The sequence below is a fragment of the Helobdella robusta genome, assembly GCF_000326865.2.
Source record: "Helobdella robusta unplaced genomic scaffold HELROscaffold_25, whole genome shotgun sequence".
In the NCBI taxonomy this organism is placed as follows: domain Eukaryota; kingdom Metazoa; phylum Annelida; class Clitellata; order Rhynchobdellida; family Glossiphoniidae; genus Helobdella; species Helobdella robusta.
Window position 1 is genome coordinate 2,149,032 of NW_008704310.1, and position 18,117 is coordinate 2,167,148.

The window sequence follows — 18,117 nt, forward strand, 5'->3', positions numbered from 1 at the left end:
ATTAAAATCACCCAAAACAAGTTGTCTACCAGACAACTCACCAAACTCATTCAAGACACCAATGAGATTGTCATTATTATCATTACTTGAATTAGGACTTCTGTAAATTACCATTAAATTTAAATTTTGATCTCTGACGTTAATCCTAGCACACAAATATTCATCAAATATGGAATCCAGTTGAACACTAAACAGCTGCAAATTGATTTTGTAATATAACATAATACCTCGACAGCTTGCTTTGCAGAAATTTGAAACCAGGTAACTATATCCAGGCAAATTAAATTCGTTAATGTTCCATGAAGAGTTTTCAACATTTTTAGAGTTTACTTCATTTATAACTATTAAATCATACTTTAAATCCGATGCATCTAAAAATAGATTCAATTCTGAAAATTTATTTGTGAGACAATCAACATTGGTATACAAAACATTAAGCACATTATTAGGATTCTTTACCACACTAGGATGTTTATAATTAAACTCACTACCTTCTCTTGACTTTGATCTCTTTATAAATTTGTCTTTTTAAAAACAAATACATGAAACTCACCTGGTTGTCCTTTTATCTTAAATATCCAGTTATTAATGTCGTCCTTTTCTGCAATTTTCTTCTTTTTATCATCGAGAAGCTGTTTACAAATATCTCTATCTAATTTAATAAGGTCATGGTTAATGTAGACTCCATTGAATGATTTACTCCTCCTCAATTTGAAACAGTTTTCTAGTATCAGGTTTTTAGTAGTTAAATTTCCTAATTTAATTAAAATAGGCCTTGGCTTTTGATCATTCACCCTTTTACCAAGTCTGAATACATTTGAAACCTCCTTCTCCAAGTTTTCATCAGTTATCTCCTTCAACAACTGAAGCACTTTCTCTTTATCAGCTTTCCAAGAAAAACTTTCATTTTCTGGTATGTTGAAAATGACTAAATTGTTTCGACGGATATCTCTTTCATTAGCAACATCCAGATGATTTTTTGTGTCCAGCACCGATGAATGTATTCCTTGACATTTGTTGTCAAACTCTCAATATTACCTTTAACTACTTCATTCCACTTTTTTGTCATTTCCTCTTCCTTGGCTACCTGATTTTTTACCTCATTGAGACTATTCTTCAAGTTAGTTTGTTCCCTCATCTGTTCTTTTAGCATCTCTTCTCTAAATGTGACTTTTTCCATCATCTGAGTTAGACATCTGACTTCATTTGCCATTTTTTCTTCCAACTGTTTGATAGCAACAAGCAATCCTTCCTCCTCATAATTAGTCAGTGTTTTTATTCTTTCTTCATTTACTTTCCTACAACCTTCACACAGATGCAATCCCGCAATATCACTCATCTTATTGGTCACCTTCCTTGTCCGTGCGGTTATGTTAGGATTAGTGTTTTCCATTTTCACTTTCTTTAGGCGGCGAAATACAACAGGATTTAAAAATTATTAATTAAATAAATTTTTTAATACTGTTAATAACTTAAAATTAAATTTTTTAAACTCGAAATTGATAAATTTATTGAAAAATTTAAATTGTGAAGAAAACTTTCCGAACGTAAGTGCTATTTATTGCTTTGGTGTTATGTTTTATTGTGCTAATTACATCGGTGTTATGTTCTATTGTGCTAATTTTATTGGTTCCATTTACTTGCTCTTTGATAACACTTTGATCTCCGAGTGAAGAATAATTAGCATATTTCTGTAAAGGAGTAATTGGCATATGTGCAACTAAACTAAAGTATAATTAAAATTAGAATATTAAATGTTTGTAACATTAAAAAGATATCGGAATTCATGAATGAAATACTATACGCCGCCTTTTGTTCCGCATATGTATCTTTTTTTGCAAGCGTGCATACATCATCGCGTTTATGATCGAACCTCTCTTTTTTTACCGCCATATCTCACTTTGCATACATTTTTGTAGCTGGTAAACTTCGTTGCTGCTTCACCTGGGCGTTTTTTATTTTTTGTAATGATTTATTTATTTTTACAAAACACTATAAAATGTCAGAAAAATGTTACAAATGCTGGGCAAACTTAGGATTTTTCAACAAGCAGGTAAATAAATCTCGGTGTTTCTATTATAAAAATATCACTCTGAGTCTGTAATTAATTGGGTAAAACGTGAGATAGGTACTCCTATGGTATCGTCCATGTTTATAAACAATCATAATGTACTTTTAATAAATTAACTCCGCCCATTTTGAATTATCTAGCGCTTGATTATTTATTTATATCAAATTGAAAATAATTTAATGCAAGTTAATTCTTAGGTAAGTAATTTAATACAAGTTAATTCTTAGGTAAGTTTTTTAGATCACTACTTGTTAAATATCAATGGCTTAGGGAGTGGTTAACAGGGTTAGGGTCAGAGGGCTTCCATTTTTAACAAAATTTTCAATCATTTCACAAATTTTAACCACTCCATATGAAATGATTGAAAATTTTGTGAAAAAGGGAGGCCCTAACCCTAACCCTGTTAACCATTCCATAAGCCATTAATTGTTATCAAAACAGAAATTTACTCATATTTTAATTTTTTTTTATTTAATGTTCACTATTTCAACTATTTGACAAGTAATTATCTAAAAAACTTACCAAATTAAATTATTTTCAATTTGATATAAATAAATAATCAAGCGCTAGATAATTCAAAATGGGCGGAGTTAATTTATTAAAAGTACATTATGATTGTTTGTAAACATGGATGATACCATAGGAGTACTATCTCACGTTTTACCAGTAATTGTAAAGTTTCAATTAATAAATGAAATAATTAATCATAATATCAGCATTACTCCATTCATGTTTTGAGGCATTATAAACAATTTCTAAGCCGTTTTTATTACTTTTTAGTTTTTAGGCTGTTGTTAAAGGGTCGGATTAATTGACTGGCTTGCATCTGAAGATAATGAACGTGCATCCATACATCCCAATGCGGTGATGCAAACACATTACAATAAATAATAAAATATACCAAAAATAATCAAAACAATATGTTATAATATGGTTAATATATTATTAATAATATGTATTTGATCCTAAATTGTATTAAAATAATGCGGTACATTGCGACAATGTCACAAAATAAAGTTGCTGACTTGATGTATTTATTATTGTAGACAGTTTAGCTGTTTTCACAGAAACAAATTTCTTTTATTTTATTGAAACATATTGTAGCGGGTTCTTAGCGGCAAGGTTGAGACATAGACATAAATCAAAAAAAATTTTATTCTGTAGACTGAAAACTATACCAAATAAATATACAAAGTCAATAAAGAAAACCAAAATAAAAGTTAAAGTTCGAGGTTAGTGTGCAGACTTGTTCCTGCCAGTGCTGTGACCACGTACGAGCAGATACTGTTTCAACTTCTTCACTTGACAACAATGTAGAATCCTTCGAACACTGGTGTTATGTGAAGTTGACTCCTTCGGTTCCAGCCGTCTTCTGTACCAATATTGTACCAATTAACCGACAAACGTTGTTGTTACGTTGAAAGGCAACTACTTCGTTCGCCACCCTCCAACGCAACAGATAACTACTTCGTTCGCTACCTTACGTTTGTCGTCGTTGAGCTCGTAACAACCCCGTACCGTATTTCCAGCTCTTCCCCTTCTAACCACTGACTAACTACCACCCACGTACCAACAAATGAAACTTCTCCCAATAATACCTTACCAACCAACAGCTACTTCACCAACCACGTTTGCGTGTCCAATTTCTCACCAACAAAAACGCCAACTCTACCAACCAATTTTCTACAATGAAATTAACCAACTCGACCAACTAATTTTCTACAATAAAAATAACTAACTCTACCAACCAAAGTCAGCGGCGTTCTTGTTTCCCGCGCGGTATTTGATGTGTATGTCAAACTCTTGCATGGCTAACCCCCACCTCATCAACTTTGAACTCTTAGGAACTACATCCGTTAGATACGTTAAAGGATTATGGTCTGTGTATACATGGATTGTCGACATACAGATCCATCCTCTGAACTTCTGTAATGCCAACAAGATGGCTTATGCTTCCTTTTCAATGGTAGCCCACCGACGCTGTGTATCCGACAGTTTCTTGCTAGCGAACGCAATGGGGCGTTTTTTTTCCAAGACTATCAATTTGCACCAAGCAATATGCCCCCGTGTGGTCACTAGCGTCAGTGATTAAACCAAACGGTTGGGTGTAATCGATGGTATGTAAACCTCCAACATTCTTCAGCTGATGAATTACTGTATCCAAACTACTGTATCTTGTGTCCACGTTACATTCCCATTACCTCTCCCTTTCGTCAATTCCGTTATGTTATCCGAGTTCTGGCTAGCGGGATGAAATTGTGGAAGTAATTCAGAAATCCTATCAATTTTTGTACTTCCTTCTTCGTGGTTGGGGGTCGGATTTGATGTAATTTCTGCAACTTTAGTGGATCCATATCAATGGTACCCGATCCCACCAAATGTCCCAAAAATGGTATCCTGGCCTGTGCAAAACGACATTTTTCTATATCAAACGTTAGGCCAGACTGCTCCACCACCTTAAAAAAGCGTCTTAAATGCATGACAGGTTCCTCCCAATTATTGGAGTATACGGCTATGTCGTCTATGTAGGCCTCTGTGAATCCTTGCACATGTCTCGTTAGTTCCTTCATGGCTCTTGTAAATGTGATACTGGCCGACTTCAAACCGGAAGGCATACGGGTAAACTCAAATAATCCAAAATCGCAAACAAAGGCGGTCAGCCATCTTGATTCCTCCTCCATGGGTATCTGCCAATAACCACTTTTAGCATATATCGGGCTCGACTCACTTTCTGAAGTACATCCTGAACATCAGGTGTAGGAAAACCATCTCCCTCAGAATGTCTATTCACATATCGGTAGTCAACGGCCAACCGGACAGTGCCATTTTTCTTCATGATGCAAACAATGGGACTGGCCATTGCACTGTTTGACGGAATAATGATACCCTGCTCCAACATCATCTTTAATTGTTTCTCAACTTCCGGTTTAAGTAATTCTGGGATTTTGTATGCACGCAACCGTTGCGGTCGAAACTTTTCATTCACTCTGATACTATGCTGTACGGCTGAATATAATCCCACCCGAGGTTGGAATATCTTCGCATGGATTTTCACTATCTCCATCACTTGTTTCTTTTGCACATCTGATATGCTTATGTTATGCTCTATCGGAACTGATGACCCTTGGTATAGAGTAAGTCATAAATATCTGCAAAAGCACCTCACATGTCGCTTTGGCAGTAATGTGCCTCATCGGGTATGCCGTGGGCCATCTAGTGAAGAGATCCACCACAACTAAGGCGTAATTATATCTTGGTTTGGGTCCGCTTTCCGTTGATATCATCGGCCCAATACAATCCATTACCAGATGGGAAAACGGTACCTCCTCCTTCCTGGAAATGGGAGTTATGGAAGTTCTTTCTGTTATCCTGACCGGGTTTCTCAGTTGGCATATTTGACAAGAGTGACAATATCTTCGTATCTTCTCACACATTTCCGGAAACCAAAAGCTAAGGGCCACCCTTTGTCTTGTAGACTTAGCAGCCATGTGTCCAGCAAACGGTTTATCATTTCCCATTTCCATCACTATCTGAAGCCTGGTTGCTGGCAAACACAACTGTTTCACTTTATAACCCAATACAGTTTCTTGGTGGTATGAAATGTCATCTTCGATAAAAAAATTCTTTTTTTTCATCTTCGCCCACTCCCAACATTTTTTGAGCGTCTGACATTTACGTTGTTCTTGAAGGAATTTTTCCTTTTCCAGCGTACAGCCACCTTCCACACTCTCTTCATCATCTTCATCTCTAACATTACATTTATTATTCTTCATCGTCGCATCTTCCTGACTACAATCATTATCATGAACATCCGCCTCTTCATCATCGACCAATCGACCACCATCGCTACCAACCCTTGCTTCCCCTGACCGAACCACATCTCCAACACCATCTACCTTATCTGCTTCATCCGACTGACCAACGTTACCAACATCATCTGCCTGATCAACATTACCAACATTACGTTCCATCTTCTCATCCTCCTCACCATCAACGTCGTGATCCTCATCACCATCACTGCTGCTGGCATCCAAATTACAATTATTAATTCCACTGACTTCATCATCTTTCTCCTCATCAACCTCATGATCATCAACTATATCTACAATACCACTGCCATCTATTTTACAATTATTATTTTCATTAACTAGTTCCTTCCCAACCTTATCTAACATAATGCTGCCATCTATTTTACCATTATTAATACCGTAGTTATTGTAAGCTACTTCCAATCTAACATTGATCTTCGTATTATCACCATTATTGTTGTGAGTACCTTTATTGCCAATATTGTCGTCGCTGCTATTGATGTCGTTGTCATTGTGGGAAGTACTTTCACTACCACTGTTGTTAGATATCAATTTACCACTGGCGTTGCTGTGGTCGTTGCTACTGTTGTGAGCTACTTCATATCGTCCAACATTCCTTTTATTGTTATTACATTATTGGTTGTGAACTTATTGTGTACCAGCTTTGTTAACCTTATGTGATCAAACAATGTTTTCATCATACACCTTATCATCATTTTCACTGACACGACGTTTGCTGCATTAACCACCATCACGCCTATCAGATCGTCACCCCTCCTCCTGACAGGGATCCTGGAGGCATCATGGGTGTAGAAACGTAAGGTGCTTCTCATTCCCCAACTTGATTGGTGTGATATTTTGGTCATTTCCGAGTTTCACTGCATACTGTCTTGCCATCTTCAACAATTCCACCACCTTGGGTGTAATAATTAATGTTTCGCTGGCATTAGGTCCACTGCACAATCATACTCGTACAGCGGGGGCAATACTTTCGCCTTCATCAGGGTTATAGGCCATCATTACCCATGCACCATCTACTTCTGTCGTTGGTCCATTCCATCCCTTGATCCTCAAACGTTCCCCTCTGGGTATGTTTAACTTGTGACTTAAGTCCTGAGAGATTCCGATTCCACATACTTCTGCTCCTCTATCTACCAATGCTGCACAGGTCGGACCAGCTTGAATTTTAACCTGAACAAATGGTCTTTTGAAGTATTTTTCAGCCTGTATGGTCCCAGGAGTAATACTTGGTTTCTTCAACTCCTTTGTGGCCTGAGGCATAGCAGTGACCTGGCATTTCATGAGCTTCTTGATGGGATTATGATTTGTTTTCTGGGTACAAAATTTAGCAAGATGTCCCCGACTACCACAGTGATAACAACCTACCTTTGATATTGATCCTTTTACAACCTCTTTGTTGAGCCATTTGTGATCTGTTCCGGGACGTACAGCCGTTTGGAGTGGTTTATAGCCTGGGGCTACATTACTAGACAGTCTCATGTTTATGTTGGCCTCATATCTCCACAACATTGTCCAACGTTCGTGGGTTAACCATTCCTCACCTTCCTGAGTTAATACATGTTCCAACAAGTTTTTTGGCAACAATTCCTTCATTCGGCCCACGACTAGCAATAAAAGTGCTTGATCCAACGTTTCAACCTTCCGACTTTGTAAATAGAATCGGAGATTTCGATGTAGTTTCGATGCAAATGCAGGATATGTCTCATCATGTGCCTTCCGAGCCAAAAAGAATTCATCGCGGAGTTTCATCGGACAAAAGCGACAATAACGTATGATCTGTTGTTTGATTACTTCATAATTTAGATAATCATAAGTTTTAATCTCATTTAGTACTGTCTTCATCTTCGTTTCCAAATTAGCCAGTAACAGATCTGCTCGCAATTCCTCACTAACTCGATGGCTGTCAAATATTCCTTCGATCCTCTGAAAATATGCTGCAATTTCACGGGGATCCATAGGACACATTCCTAACATTGGACTGATTCTACGGATTATACTAGCAGTATGGTCTCTGCTGAGCAGTATTATTCTGACTCCTCAACTGTATGTCAGCTTCTCTACGTTCCCTCATATCTTCCTCCATCACTTTAATTTCCATCTTACTTCTTCAGCTGCTGCTTCCTCTGCTCGTCTTTCAGCTCTTTCCGCTGTTTGTTCTCTGCGTCGTTCCTCCTTTTCTGCTGCTTCCATCATAATCCGAATTTGAGTTGCCTGCACGGGATCCAACGTTATCTCCTCATCACCCTCTTTCATGCCTTTGTCTTTCGACCGTTAATTGTGGGCCATCTTTACCAACTTTACCACGTTGTGTCCGTTGTGTATCCTCGTCAATGAAAATTACTCACCGGCAATTGACAAACGCCAACTCTTACCACTGGCGCTTTCTGTTCTTCCTGTTGACAGTATCCTTCGAACACTGGTGTTATGTGGGGTTGACTCCTTCGGTTCCAGCCGTCTTCTGTACCAATATTGTACCACCTGTGCTTTACCCAACCGACAAACGTTGTTGTTACGTTGAAAGGCAACTACTTCGTTCGCCATCCTCCAACACAACAGATAACTACTTCGTTCGCTATCTTACGTTTTTCGTCGTTGAGCTCGTAACAACCCCGTATTTCCAGCTCTCCCCCTTCTAACCACTGACTAACTACCACCCACGTACCAACAAATGAAACTTTTCCCAATAATACCTTACCAACCAACAGCTACTTCACCAACCACGTTTGCATGTCCAATTTCTCACCAACCAATTTTCTACAATAAAATTAACCAACTCTACCAACCAATTTTCTACAATAAAATTAACCAACTCCACCAACTAATTTTCTACAATAAAATTAACCAACTCTACCAACTAATTTTCTACAATAAAATTAACCAACTCTACCAACTAATTTTCTACAATGAAATTAACCAACTCTACCAACTAATTTTCTACAATAAAATTAACCAACTCTACCAACTAATTTTCTACAATAAAAATAAACTTTCTTTCTGTCTGACGAGACCGGCCTTTATTTTCACGACGCGCCGTGTTACCCCGCAGCAATAATATAATTTAATGATGCGGCGCTCAACATCTACCCTTGAACCGTGACACATATTGTTATGATATAATTGAACAATTGTTCATAATATGTATTTTATCTAAATATGTAATAAAGTAAAAAGGCAATGTCACAAAATATAGTGGCTGACTTAAGATGTTCGTGTAGCGATAGACTGCATTATTTTATAACAATTTTCAATCAAATACATATGATGTGCAATTATATTATAACAATTGTTTTGACTAAATTTAGAAAAATTGTCTTTTGCGTTATGATGTATTCAAGTCAGCAAACCGTGAGTCAGCCAATTCAGCTAATTGGTCTGACCTGTTGTTAGACAAGTGCAATATAATATTATAATACTTGTATAAAGTTAACAAACGTTCATTCAACGAACAAACCCCTAACCCTTACCCTGACACCAACCAGTCATATAATTATTTTTAAATATCATCATGAACTTAAAATTATTTATTATTTCATAGATACATTTATTTTACTATACTTTTTATGCTGCATTATTTACTGTGGACGTAATAATTTGTGGCTAAACCAGAGATCATTCATTTTCAGCATTATTTATAATAATATCGGTGTCAAAATGTTTTTGAGCTTATCCATCCATTATTATGGTATGTGAGTTTAGATAAGACATTGTGAAAAATAAATTGTAATGGTACATAATGGTCACCGAGTTAGCTCAGCGCTACTGTTACGGGATGACATAGTTCCAATACCACCTGCGTCCAAAACTCAAAGATCATCTTACTCGTATGATGCGGTTCTGCGCATTCATACATATAATGGCGTTTCGTGGTGTGGATAGTTCAGCCTTTCTGGTACAAAAGTTTAATTCTAAGTTCAGGTATAGAATAACATGTAAGCAACTCTGCGTTGGAAAGTGCTGCATTATAAATATTTAAAAAAATAATGCATCCGGCTAAACGTTCGGATATTTGTTTTTGTGTTGAATAGATTGAACGCATTTGGGGTCTCGTGGCCAAGTGGTTAGCGTGTCCGTCTACCACTCCCACGACCCGGGTTCGAATTCTGCAGTTTCTACAGGTTCATCCGGTTAGCCGACTCCCGGTCAACCCAGCCGTCCATCCTTTCGAGGCTGGTAAATGGGCAGACGACGTAAGTTGTCGCATGTTGGCCGGCGAGATGGCTCAGTTGTTCAAATGCTCGCTGAGTCAAACATCTCAATGGCTATCATATACTCAGCGTTTATGATGCGGTGCTTGCGTGTGCACATAAATACATGTGTACGTCGTGTGAAAAAGATAAACAGCCTTCACAGCTTTCATGTCTTGCTCGATTGTTTGCGACCAGGACTTTTTTGGACGGCCTTTGGGACGTGTGCCAGGTACTTCAACATCTGCAAGAGAAGTTATGGCTCTGTTTCCACTTCGTTTGACATGACCAAACCACCGCAGACTGTTGCCGGCATTTGTCCTTTATGTCATCTAAACCAGTACGACGCAGGATTTCGGTAGATTTGATGTGGTTCTTCAGACTAATTCGTTGCATACATCGGAGCATTTTCATGTCGGTTCGTTGAAGTTATTGTTCCAGTTTGGTTGTCATTGGCCATGTTTTTGCACCATATAACAACACCGGACGAATCACAGATTTATAAAGTCTTGATCTTAGTGGTAGTGGGATGTCACGCCACATCAATATAGAGGCAAGGAAATGCCATTTATTTCCAGGCTGCACGTATGCGTGCTCGAACGGCAGCTTCAGCTGTTCCAGTACAATCCAGAACATCCCCTAGATATTGAAACGATGTAACTTTCTCTAACTTAATGGCTTCAAAAACATTGCTATTTCGAATTTGTTGTTGTGGATTGATGCAAGCAGGACAAACAAAATTGGACACTTTAGATAAAGTACCAATTATTTTTGAACAATGATTGTGACATCACTGGTTACACTGCTGACACTTGATTGAATTGTTACCTACACCAGCTTTACAAACTGGACAGGGCCATCGTCCAGTAGCTGTGGATTGGATGGGTTCACCAGTGTTCATTGCTTTGGTTTTGCTGATGTTGACTTTGAATCCATGATCGGCGAGTCTGGTGTTCCACTCTTCAAACATCTGTGCAGCATTCTGCTCAGACGTGGCTGTTAAAACGATATCATCAGCATATATTAAATTCCAAATGTCACCAGTGCATATCGGTTTTGTGATTTCTTCCATCACAGTTATAAATAACAGTGGACTGAGAATTGAGCCTTGGTGAACTCCAACGCCGATGTCAAATGCATCTGTGTTTCCAACCGTTGTGCTGACAAGAGTCTTAGTATTCGTATACATTTCCATCACAAGTCGAACAAGATATTCAGGAATGAGTTGCCGACGTAGACTCCATCTGATTGCTTCACGGGGAACTCGATCAAATGCTTTTTCAAGGTCTACAAAAATGTGTGATAGTTGTTGATGCTCTGCGAGGTGCTTCTCTTGCAGTTGCCGAAGGATGTGAATTGCATCAATTGTTGATTTCCCCGCTAGGAAACCAAATTGATAATTTCCGATTGTGATGCATGACGTTAATCTTTTCTCAATGATTTTCTCGTCAATTTTCAGGGAGTGTTCTAACAGACGTATACCCCGATATGATGAACAGTTCAATGGATCACCTTTGCCTTTGTATAGCGGAACTGTCATGCTATAGTTCCATTCAATCGGCATTGACCAATTTTTCCAGATTTTACGGCAAAGTTGTAGAAACGTTTGGATACCTACAGTACCAGATGCTTTGATAATGTCATTTGTGAGTCCCTAGGGCCCTGCTGCCTTTCCATCCTTCATAGCTTTCAGAGCTTCTGTAAGCTCCTCTACAGTGATGTATGAAATCGGACCTTCAATGGGTGGAGCGTCAAAGTTAACATTGATGGGATTTGTTTCGTTTAACAGACGGTTGAAGTATTCTCTCCACTGTAGCTTGATCTCATCTTGTTCAAGAACCATCTCATTTTTGTTGTTTTTGATACATGAGGCACCAACTGTCTTTTTTCGTACGCTTTGCTTGTTTAGCTATACGATACAAAGATTTCATTTGTTCACCTTTGTTTTTTTAGTGAGCCACTCTCTGCACTGATCTGTCCGAGCAAGTGCAACTTGACGTCTTGCATAGTTGTTCTTCTCACGGAAAATTTTATGGTCATCAACAGACTTTGATTTTTGCCATTGCTTTTATGCAACTTTCTTTTCAGTTATTGCATTTTGTACACTGTCATTCCACCACCAAGTGTATCGTTTATGCTGACGTTTTGAACCAGTTTTCCCACAAATTGTAGTTGCAGCGTTATGAAAACGGTTTTGTATGTACTCCAATCTACAGTACCAGATGCTTTGATAATGTCATTTGTGAGTCCCTAGGGCCCTGCTGCCTTTCCATCCTTCATAGCTCTCAGAGCTTCTGTAAGCTCCTCTACAGTGATGTATGAAATCGGACCTTCAATGGGTGGAGCGTCAAAGTTAACATTGATGGGATTTGTTTCGTTTAACAGACGGTTGAAGTATTCTGGCTGTCGATTGGTGGTCTAACTGTGTGGCGACTATCTGTTGAAAGTTTTCTCGATGAATTTTGCTTTTCAGCTTTTACGTTTTGATTCTCCGAGGCATTTGTTTAAACTTATGTTTTGACAGTTCGACAACCAGGTCTGCCATAAGGAGTCTATGTTGGGCGACACATGATTCGCCAGGTGTAACTTTGACATCTTTGAATAGCCTTCGGTGTTGTTGCTTGACAGCGAAGAGATCAATTTGCGTGGCTGATGGTCCACTTTTGTATGTTAAGAGATGTTCCAACCTATTTCTAAAATATGTGTTCAGTAAACAAAACCCGTGACTTTCAGCAAACTCAAGGATGCGGTTGCCATCTTCATTCCGTTTTCCGTTGCCAAAACCGCCATGTACGTTGTCAAAACCATCTGTTTTCTCTCCAACGTGGCCATTGAGATCGCCTCCAATCAGGATTTTCAGATTTTTGTATTGTTAAGATGGTGTCAGAGAATGCAGCCCAGAAGTCATTTTTCATTTCTTCTGATTCGCCTGTCTGTGGTGCATATGCAGAAAAAATAATCATTGTTTGCTTTTCTATGCGAAGCTTGATCCACATGAGACGTGAATTAATCCTTTTAATATCCAGTACTTCTTGGGCTAGTGGTTCTCTGACAAAAATTCCAACACCATTTTTGGCCGTCTTTTGACCATTTCAGAATAGTTTATATTTTTCTTATATTTTTCTTTTTACATATTATTTTGTGTCAGCATTAGTAGTATTTTATATTGCTCTGTGTCTGTTTGAAAGTCAACTAACTATTGTTTTGACTGAGCATTGATGTTGACTTGTATGATGATAGATTTTTCATTTACCCTAACTGTGAGTTCTTGTGAATTAATTGAGTACAGGTGATGGTGCGGCTGTAGTTTGAACATTCAATCACTTGTAATGCTTCTCTTTGTTCTTTGGTGTTTTTTTTTTCAAGGTTGAAAAGTTTACTTTCATGTTTAGGTTCATTAGGGTTAATCGAACACTGACATATTAGAAATGATAATAAGTGGTATCTATCTTTTAAATATAACATTTTCTTTTTTTCTGTTCTGCCATTTATGTTGAATTTAGTTCTTTTTTTTCTGACTGGGTAAGAGGCATCTTGATGCCCTCTGGTCAGTTGTTAAATAAATAAATAAATTTTTTTGCGTAAATTTGCAGGAATTTCTGATTTATCATTTAAAGAATTTCAGAATGCCCCTAGTTTTCTGTTGAGTTTTAATAGTCATCTGGAGCAGGTTGAAGCTGTTAAATCCTCTAAAAGATTAGATGATGTAACAAATGACATAAAGTAAATTCAGGAAAAAACATTTCAATTAGCAGTCAGAAAAAGGATATTTTGGCTAAAGTAGATATTAGAGCTACCGATGATGATCTTGTGGACAAAATGAACTTTCAGGATAACCCCATTAAGTCAATTGCTGATGCGTTGAAAGGCTTGGTGGTTAAAAGTAATTATGATCTTGTAGTCAAAATGAATTTAAACTTAAAAGTCATATGCTGATGCTTAGAAAAGATTATTTGTTAACAACGTTTTTTAATGTTAACGACAAAATGATGAATATAAACGATGGCATATAGGCTTTGAAAAATTAACTTATGGGAACCAAAGATACTATAAAATCTCTCCGGCAATTAAAAAGAGGAATTTGGCAATATAATAATTTAATTATTTATTTTATTTTAACAACTGACCAAGGGCATTCAGATGTCTCTTTACCCAGTCAGAAAAAAAGAACTAAATTACCGAGAGGCAAAAAACAAGTTACTGATGCAAAATAGTTGTTAAATGTGTTCGCTTCGTTACAGGATCACTTGATATACTATTATCCTCAGTTTTCAAGCTGTTGGTTTGGGGCTTGGAAAATAATTTGTTGTTTACATAGCAATAAAAGCTTCTGACGCTAGCATTTGATAACAAATTGTTTTCAATAATTTTACGGTAGAAGTTTGCTAATTCAGAACATTTTTTGCTGCCATCGTGTAGTGATTTTTATCATCTGAATTTGAATTTTGTTTCCACTTTTTCCAAAAATAATGTTTAGTTTAATTTTTTATGATTGACGAAGTGATCTAGGTACTGATCGTTTGGGTAGTAGACTTTTATGACGAACTTGAGGAACAAAAGTTGATATGGCATTGTTGGTTATTTGTTCAAAGATATTCCAACATGCATTAGCATCAAAGCAGAATTGAAAATAATAATTCCAATCCATTTTTGAGAAAAAATCATTTAAAAGCTCGTAGTTTGCTCTGCTGAAATCGTAAAAGTATATTTCGTTGTTAGCGCTGTCATTTATTAGTTTATCAATGATACAGTTGACTTGCAAAGTAATGCAGTTGTGATCACTTGAGGCGAAAGGACATGAGACCTCAAGTTTTGATAGCAATCTGGTATCATCAGAGAGCACCAAATCAAAAATGTTCTGACTTCAAGTAGGTTGGTCTATCTGCTGATGAAAGCCCAAATCGTTAAAAAGTTCGATGAAGGAATTATAAATTAAATTGTCTGGTGAGGAGTAGTTAGTCCAATCAATGAGGGAAAGGTTGAAATCGCCCAACAGACAGTTAACATTTCCTCTGCATAGCTCCTTGATACATTGGACGCTATCACTTGCATATTTCTCAGCCAACCTGTCAAATCCACCACTGCGGTAGTAGGAGATGAAACGATAAACCGATGATGAAAAAAGAATATCATTTGAAATTAGTTCGATATGGGAATATTTTGTGGGTACCTTTACGACTTTGAAACGAATCGAGTTATTAATTATGAAAGCCACACAACCACCACGCGTTCCACGGTCTTTTCTAGCAAAACTGAAACCAGTAGGTAAAAACAATTCGTCACGATCTTCTGGTGAAAGCCATGTTTCGATAACTGAAAAATGTTAGGATCGTATTCTGATAAAAATACATTCAAATCATTTCGTTTATTCTGAAGACTTCTAACATTTGCCAAAGCCATTCTAAACGGTCGGATCAAACCCTGTCGAACGAAATGGCTGTTCGTGGTGAAATTTACTATTATTTGATTTGGCAAGACGACGTTCCTGGCGTCTTAGAAAGACCTTTTCAGCTTGTCTTTTTGACAGGTCATGGTTGATGTAGATGTGCTTGGTACCTGATGATGAACGCAGAAGCCTAGATGAGGATATCAGGTCGTCAACCGCTGAGGGATTGGACAAGGCTACGCAAATTTTAGTGTTGCTAATTCGACGTGTCATTGGTTCCAGGTTGTGGTTCTAGGCCGAAAATGATGGTACATGTGGTATCAATGGTAGTGTATTTGTTTGTAATGTTTGTGACAATAATGATAGCGGTAGTAACAATGGCGATGACAAAAATAGCAGTTGTAATAATGATGGAAGTTTAAAAGTCATAATTAATAAATGCAGAGGTAAAATCAAAGGTGGTTGTAATAATGATTAAGATATTATGGGTTAGGATTATTCATTCATCCCATCACAATAGAAATCCAGCACAATTCATCCATTTCATAATAGAAAACACATCATCACCAATAGATTATCACCCAATATCTATCACCCCCATACTTTCACGTATTCTAGAAAAATTCATTGTTAGGTCATTCATCTATCCATGCTTCAATTATCCGTCTGTCGAACCTTACAAGATCATTTCGCATCTACATCTGCTCTTACTTCTTTAATATCATTTCTTCTCAAAAATAATATCATGTTCATCTTATTGCTCTTGATTTTTCTAAAGCTTTTGACACTCTTAATCACTTCTCACTTTCAAATAATCTAGCCTCTATTCCTCTACCTGACAATATTTACAATATTATAATAAATTTTGTTTCTTATAGGAGTCATTCTACTTTTTTTTTAGCTCCACTCTTTCATCTACCTTACCCATTAATTCTAGTGTTGTTCAAGGTTCTGTCCATCAACCTTTATCATCAATGTTTCTACTCTCAAAACTCTTCATAGCTCTAATAAAATCATCAAATACGCTGACGACACATATCATATCATCTCATCATCTAGCACAGACACCATCCAATCAGAACTCAACTCATTAACTATATGGTCAAAGCAATGCAATGTGTCACTTAACCTCAATAAATCATTCGAACTCATCATACACAATAGTCGTAAGAAAATAGCATAATTTCCAGAGCATCCATCAATCACTCGCACGAATCAATTGAAAATATTAGGCATTACATTTACCTCAACATCTCATATTAATCACATCATCACAAGGTGTTTTCAAACATTTCACGCACTCAAAACACTCCTCTCCCATGGTCTCAGAGGCATCAAATTATTCGTCAATGATTGCGATTTTTTTAGATCACAACATTGTGTGCTTCAACTCAACGCTTTTCAAACCATCATCGACAATCATCCATAACTGCCGTCGCTGCTTTTGTCGTTTAAATTACACGTCATTCGAAAATTATTTAAACAGAGCATTAAATGATTTGCTCTCACAAGATTTGGTGGTCGATGAGTTTCCGTCAGCGCTAAACACAACTTTAAATGACATCGTCAACATGCAGGCACCAATCAAGCATTACTCGTTTTTTGGGAACGTTTGTGACACCACTGGTACACTGCTGTCACTTGATTGTCAGCAGTGTAACCAGTGCACAGTGCATCCATACATATAACCGGTATATGTATATGTATGTATATATATATATATATATATATATATATATATTTATTTATATTGTTGTAACTCTTGACTTTCGTAACTACCAACACCGATGTTATAACTAAAAGATCTCTATATTTCCAACCTCAGTGTTGTAGCTTCCAACGATCGTCAATTGTTCGTTTTCCGATTTCCGATAGGTAAACACAACTGCTTTAAACGCAAATGCTGTTGAACGTTTACTTGAAGACCAACAATAATAGAAACACTAAACTATTCCAACTACATAAATCACATTTACGACTTCGCTTTCTCTCTTCGGATCACGCCACGTTTTCGTTGTTGCGGTTCCTTTAGCCATAAGCAGACATCGTTGTCCTGTCTTGATTGTGTTGTCATTTGAGGCAAGTGTTTTTTTTCTATTGAGTTTACAAGATGTAGAATGACCAGACGGGTTTCTTTGATACATGTTGTAAGATTCGTCGTTGACATCTTTCCTGTCGATCAGTGCTGCAGTGATGAAAAACTTATCCTCATCAGCAATGAAACCGTCGTTGATGTCATTATCCAGGTAGACGAGAACCAAGCTTTTCTTCTTCCAAGTACATGTTGGAGGCATTGTCTCTAAACTAGAAACGTCTCTCACCATTTCGTGTCCTGAATGAACATTCGCATTAACATTACCTTCACTGACATTTTCACCATTTAAATAATCGAAGAATAGTCAAGAGCAAGAAAAAAAGAAAGATTTGTTGTATAGCTAGCAAAAAGAATATCATAATTAATTAGGAAAAAGAGATTGACTTGAATATGTTATCACAATTATCACTCACGGACTTACATTTAAATAAATAAAACAATGTAACATTTGAATTAAAAACCAATAAACATTTTACCGGTGAAAAGAGAAACATTTACCCTTGGTTGATTTATTAACACAACTATTAATACAAGTCATGATTTGTAACATA

General features: G+C 37.1%; 3 protein-coding genes across 3 annotated transcripts in view; all 3 read right to left on the reverse strand.

The window, feature by feature from the left end:
• Window positions 1-1,393, reverse strand: part of HELRODRAFT_173158 (hypothetical protein) — a gene marked incomplete at both ends in the record, with an annotated part of 4,721 nt that extends 3,328 nt beyond the window's left edge. Inside the window, 3 exons of the mRNA XM_009019769.1 lie at window positions 42-389; window positions 554-910; window positions 1,039-1,393. Coding sequence (XP_009018017.1) covers window positions 42-389; window positions 554-910; window positions 1,039-1,393 — 1,060 coding nt within the window. The remainder of the gene's footprint in view (window positions 1-41; window positions 390-553; window positions 911-1,038) is intronic.
• Window positions 1,394-1,520: 127 nt separating this feature from the next.
• HELRODRAFT_173159 (hypothetical protein) lies at window positions 1,521-9,003 on the reverse strand (the record flags this gene model as incomplete). The annotated part of the gene is made up of 8 exons (XM_009019770.1): window positions 1,521-1,691; window positions 1,874-1,944; window positions 5,742-6,496; window positions 6,553-6,672; window positions 6,722-6,795; window positions 6,856-7,824; window positions 8,005-8,162; window positions 8,889-9,003. The coding sequence occupies 8 exons, from the start codon at window positions 9,001-9,003 to the stop codon at window positions 1,521-1,523; spliced, it is 2,433 nt and encodes an 810-aa protein (XP_009018018.1).
• A 6,284-nt stretch (window positions 9,004-15,287) lies between these two features.
• On the reverse strand, window positions 15,288-17,795 carry HELRODRAFT_173160 (hypothetical protein; the record flags this gene model as incomplete). Its single annotated transcript, XM_009019771.1, has 3 exons — window positions 15,288-15,506; window positions 15,589-15,762; window positions 17,442-17,795. 3 exons carry the CDS (start codon window positions 17,793-17,795, stop codon window positions 15,288-15,290), a joined length of 747 nt encoding a protein of 248 aa, XP_009018019.1.
• Between the last annotated feature and the right edge of the window lie 322 nt (window positions 17,796-18,117).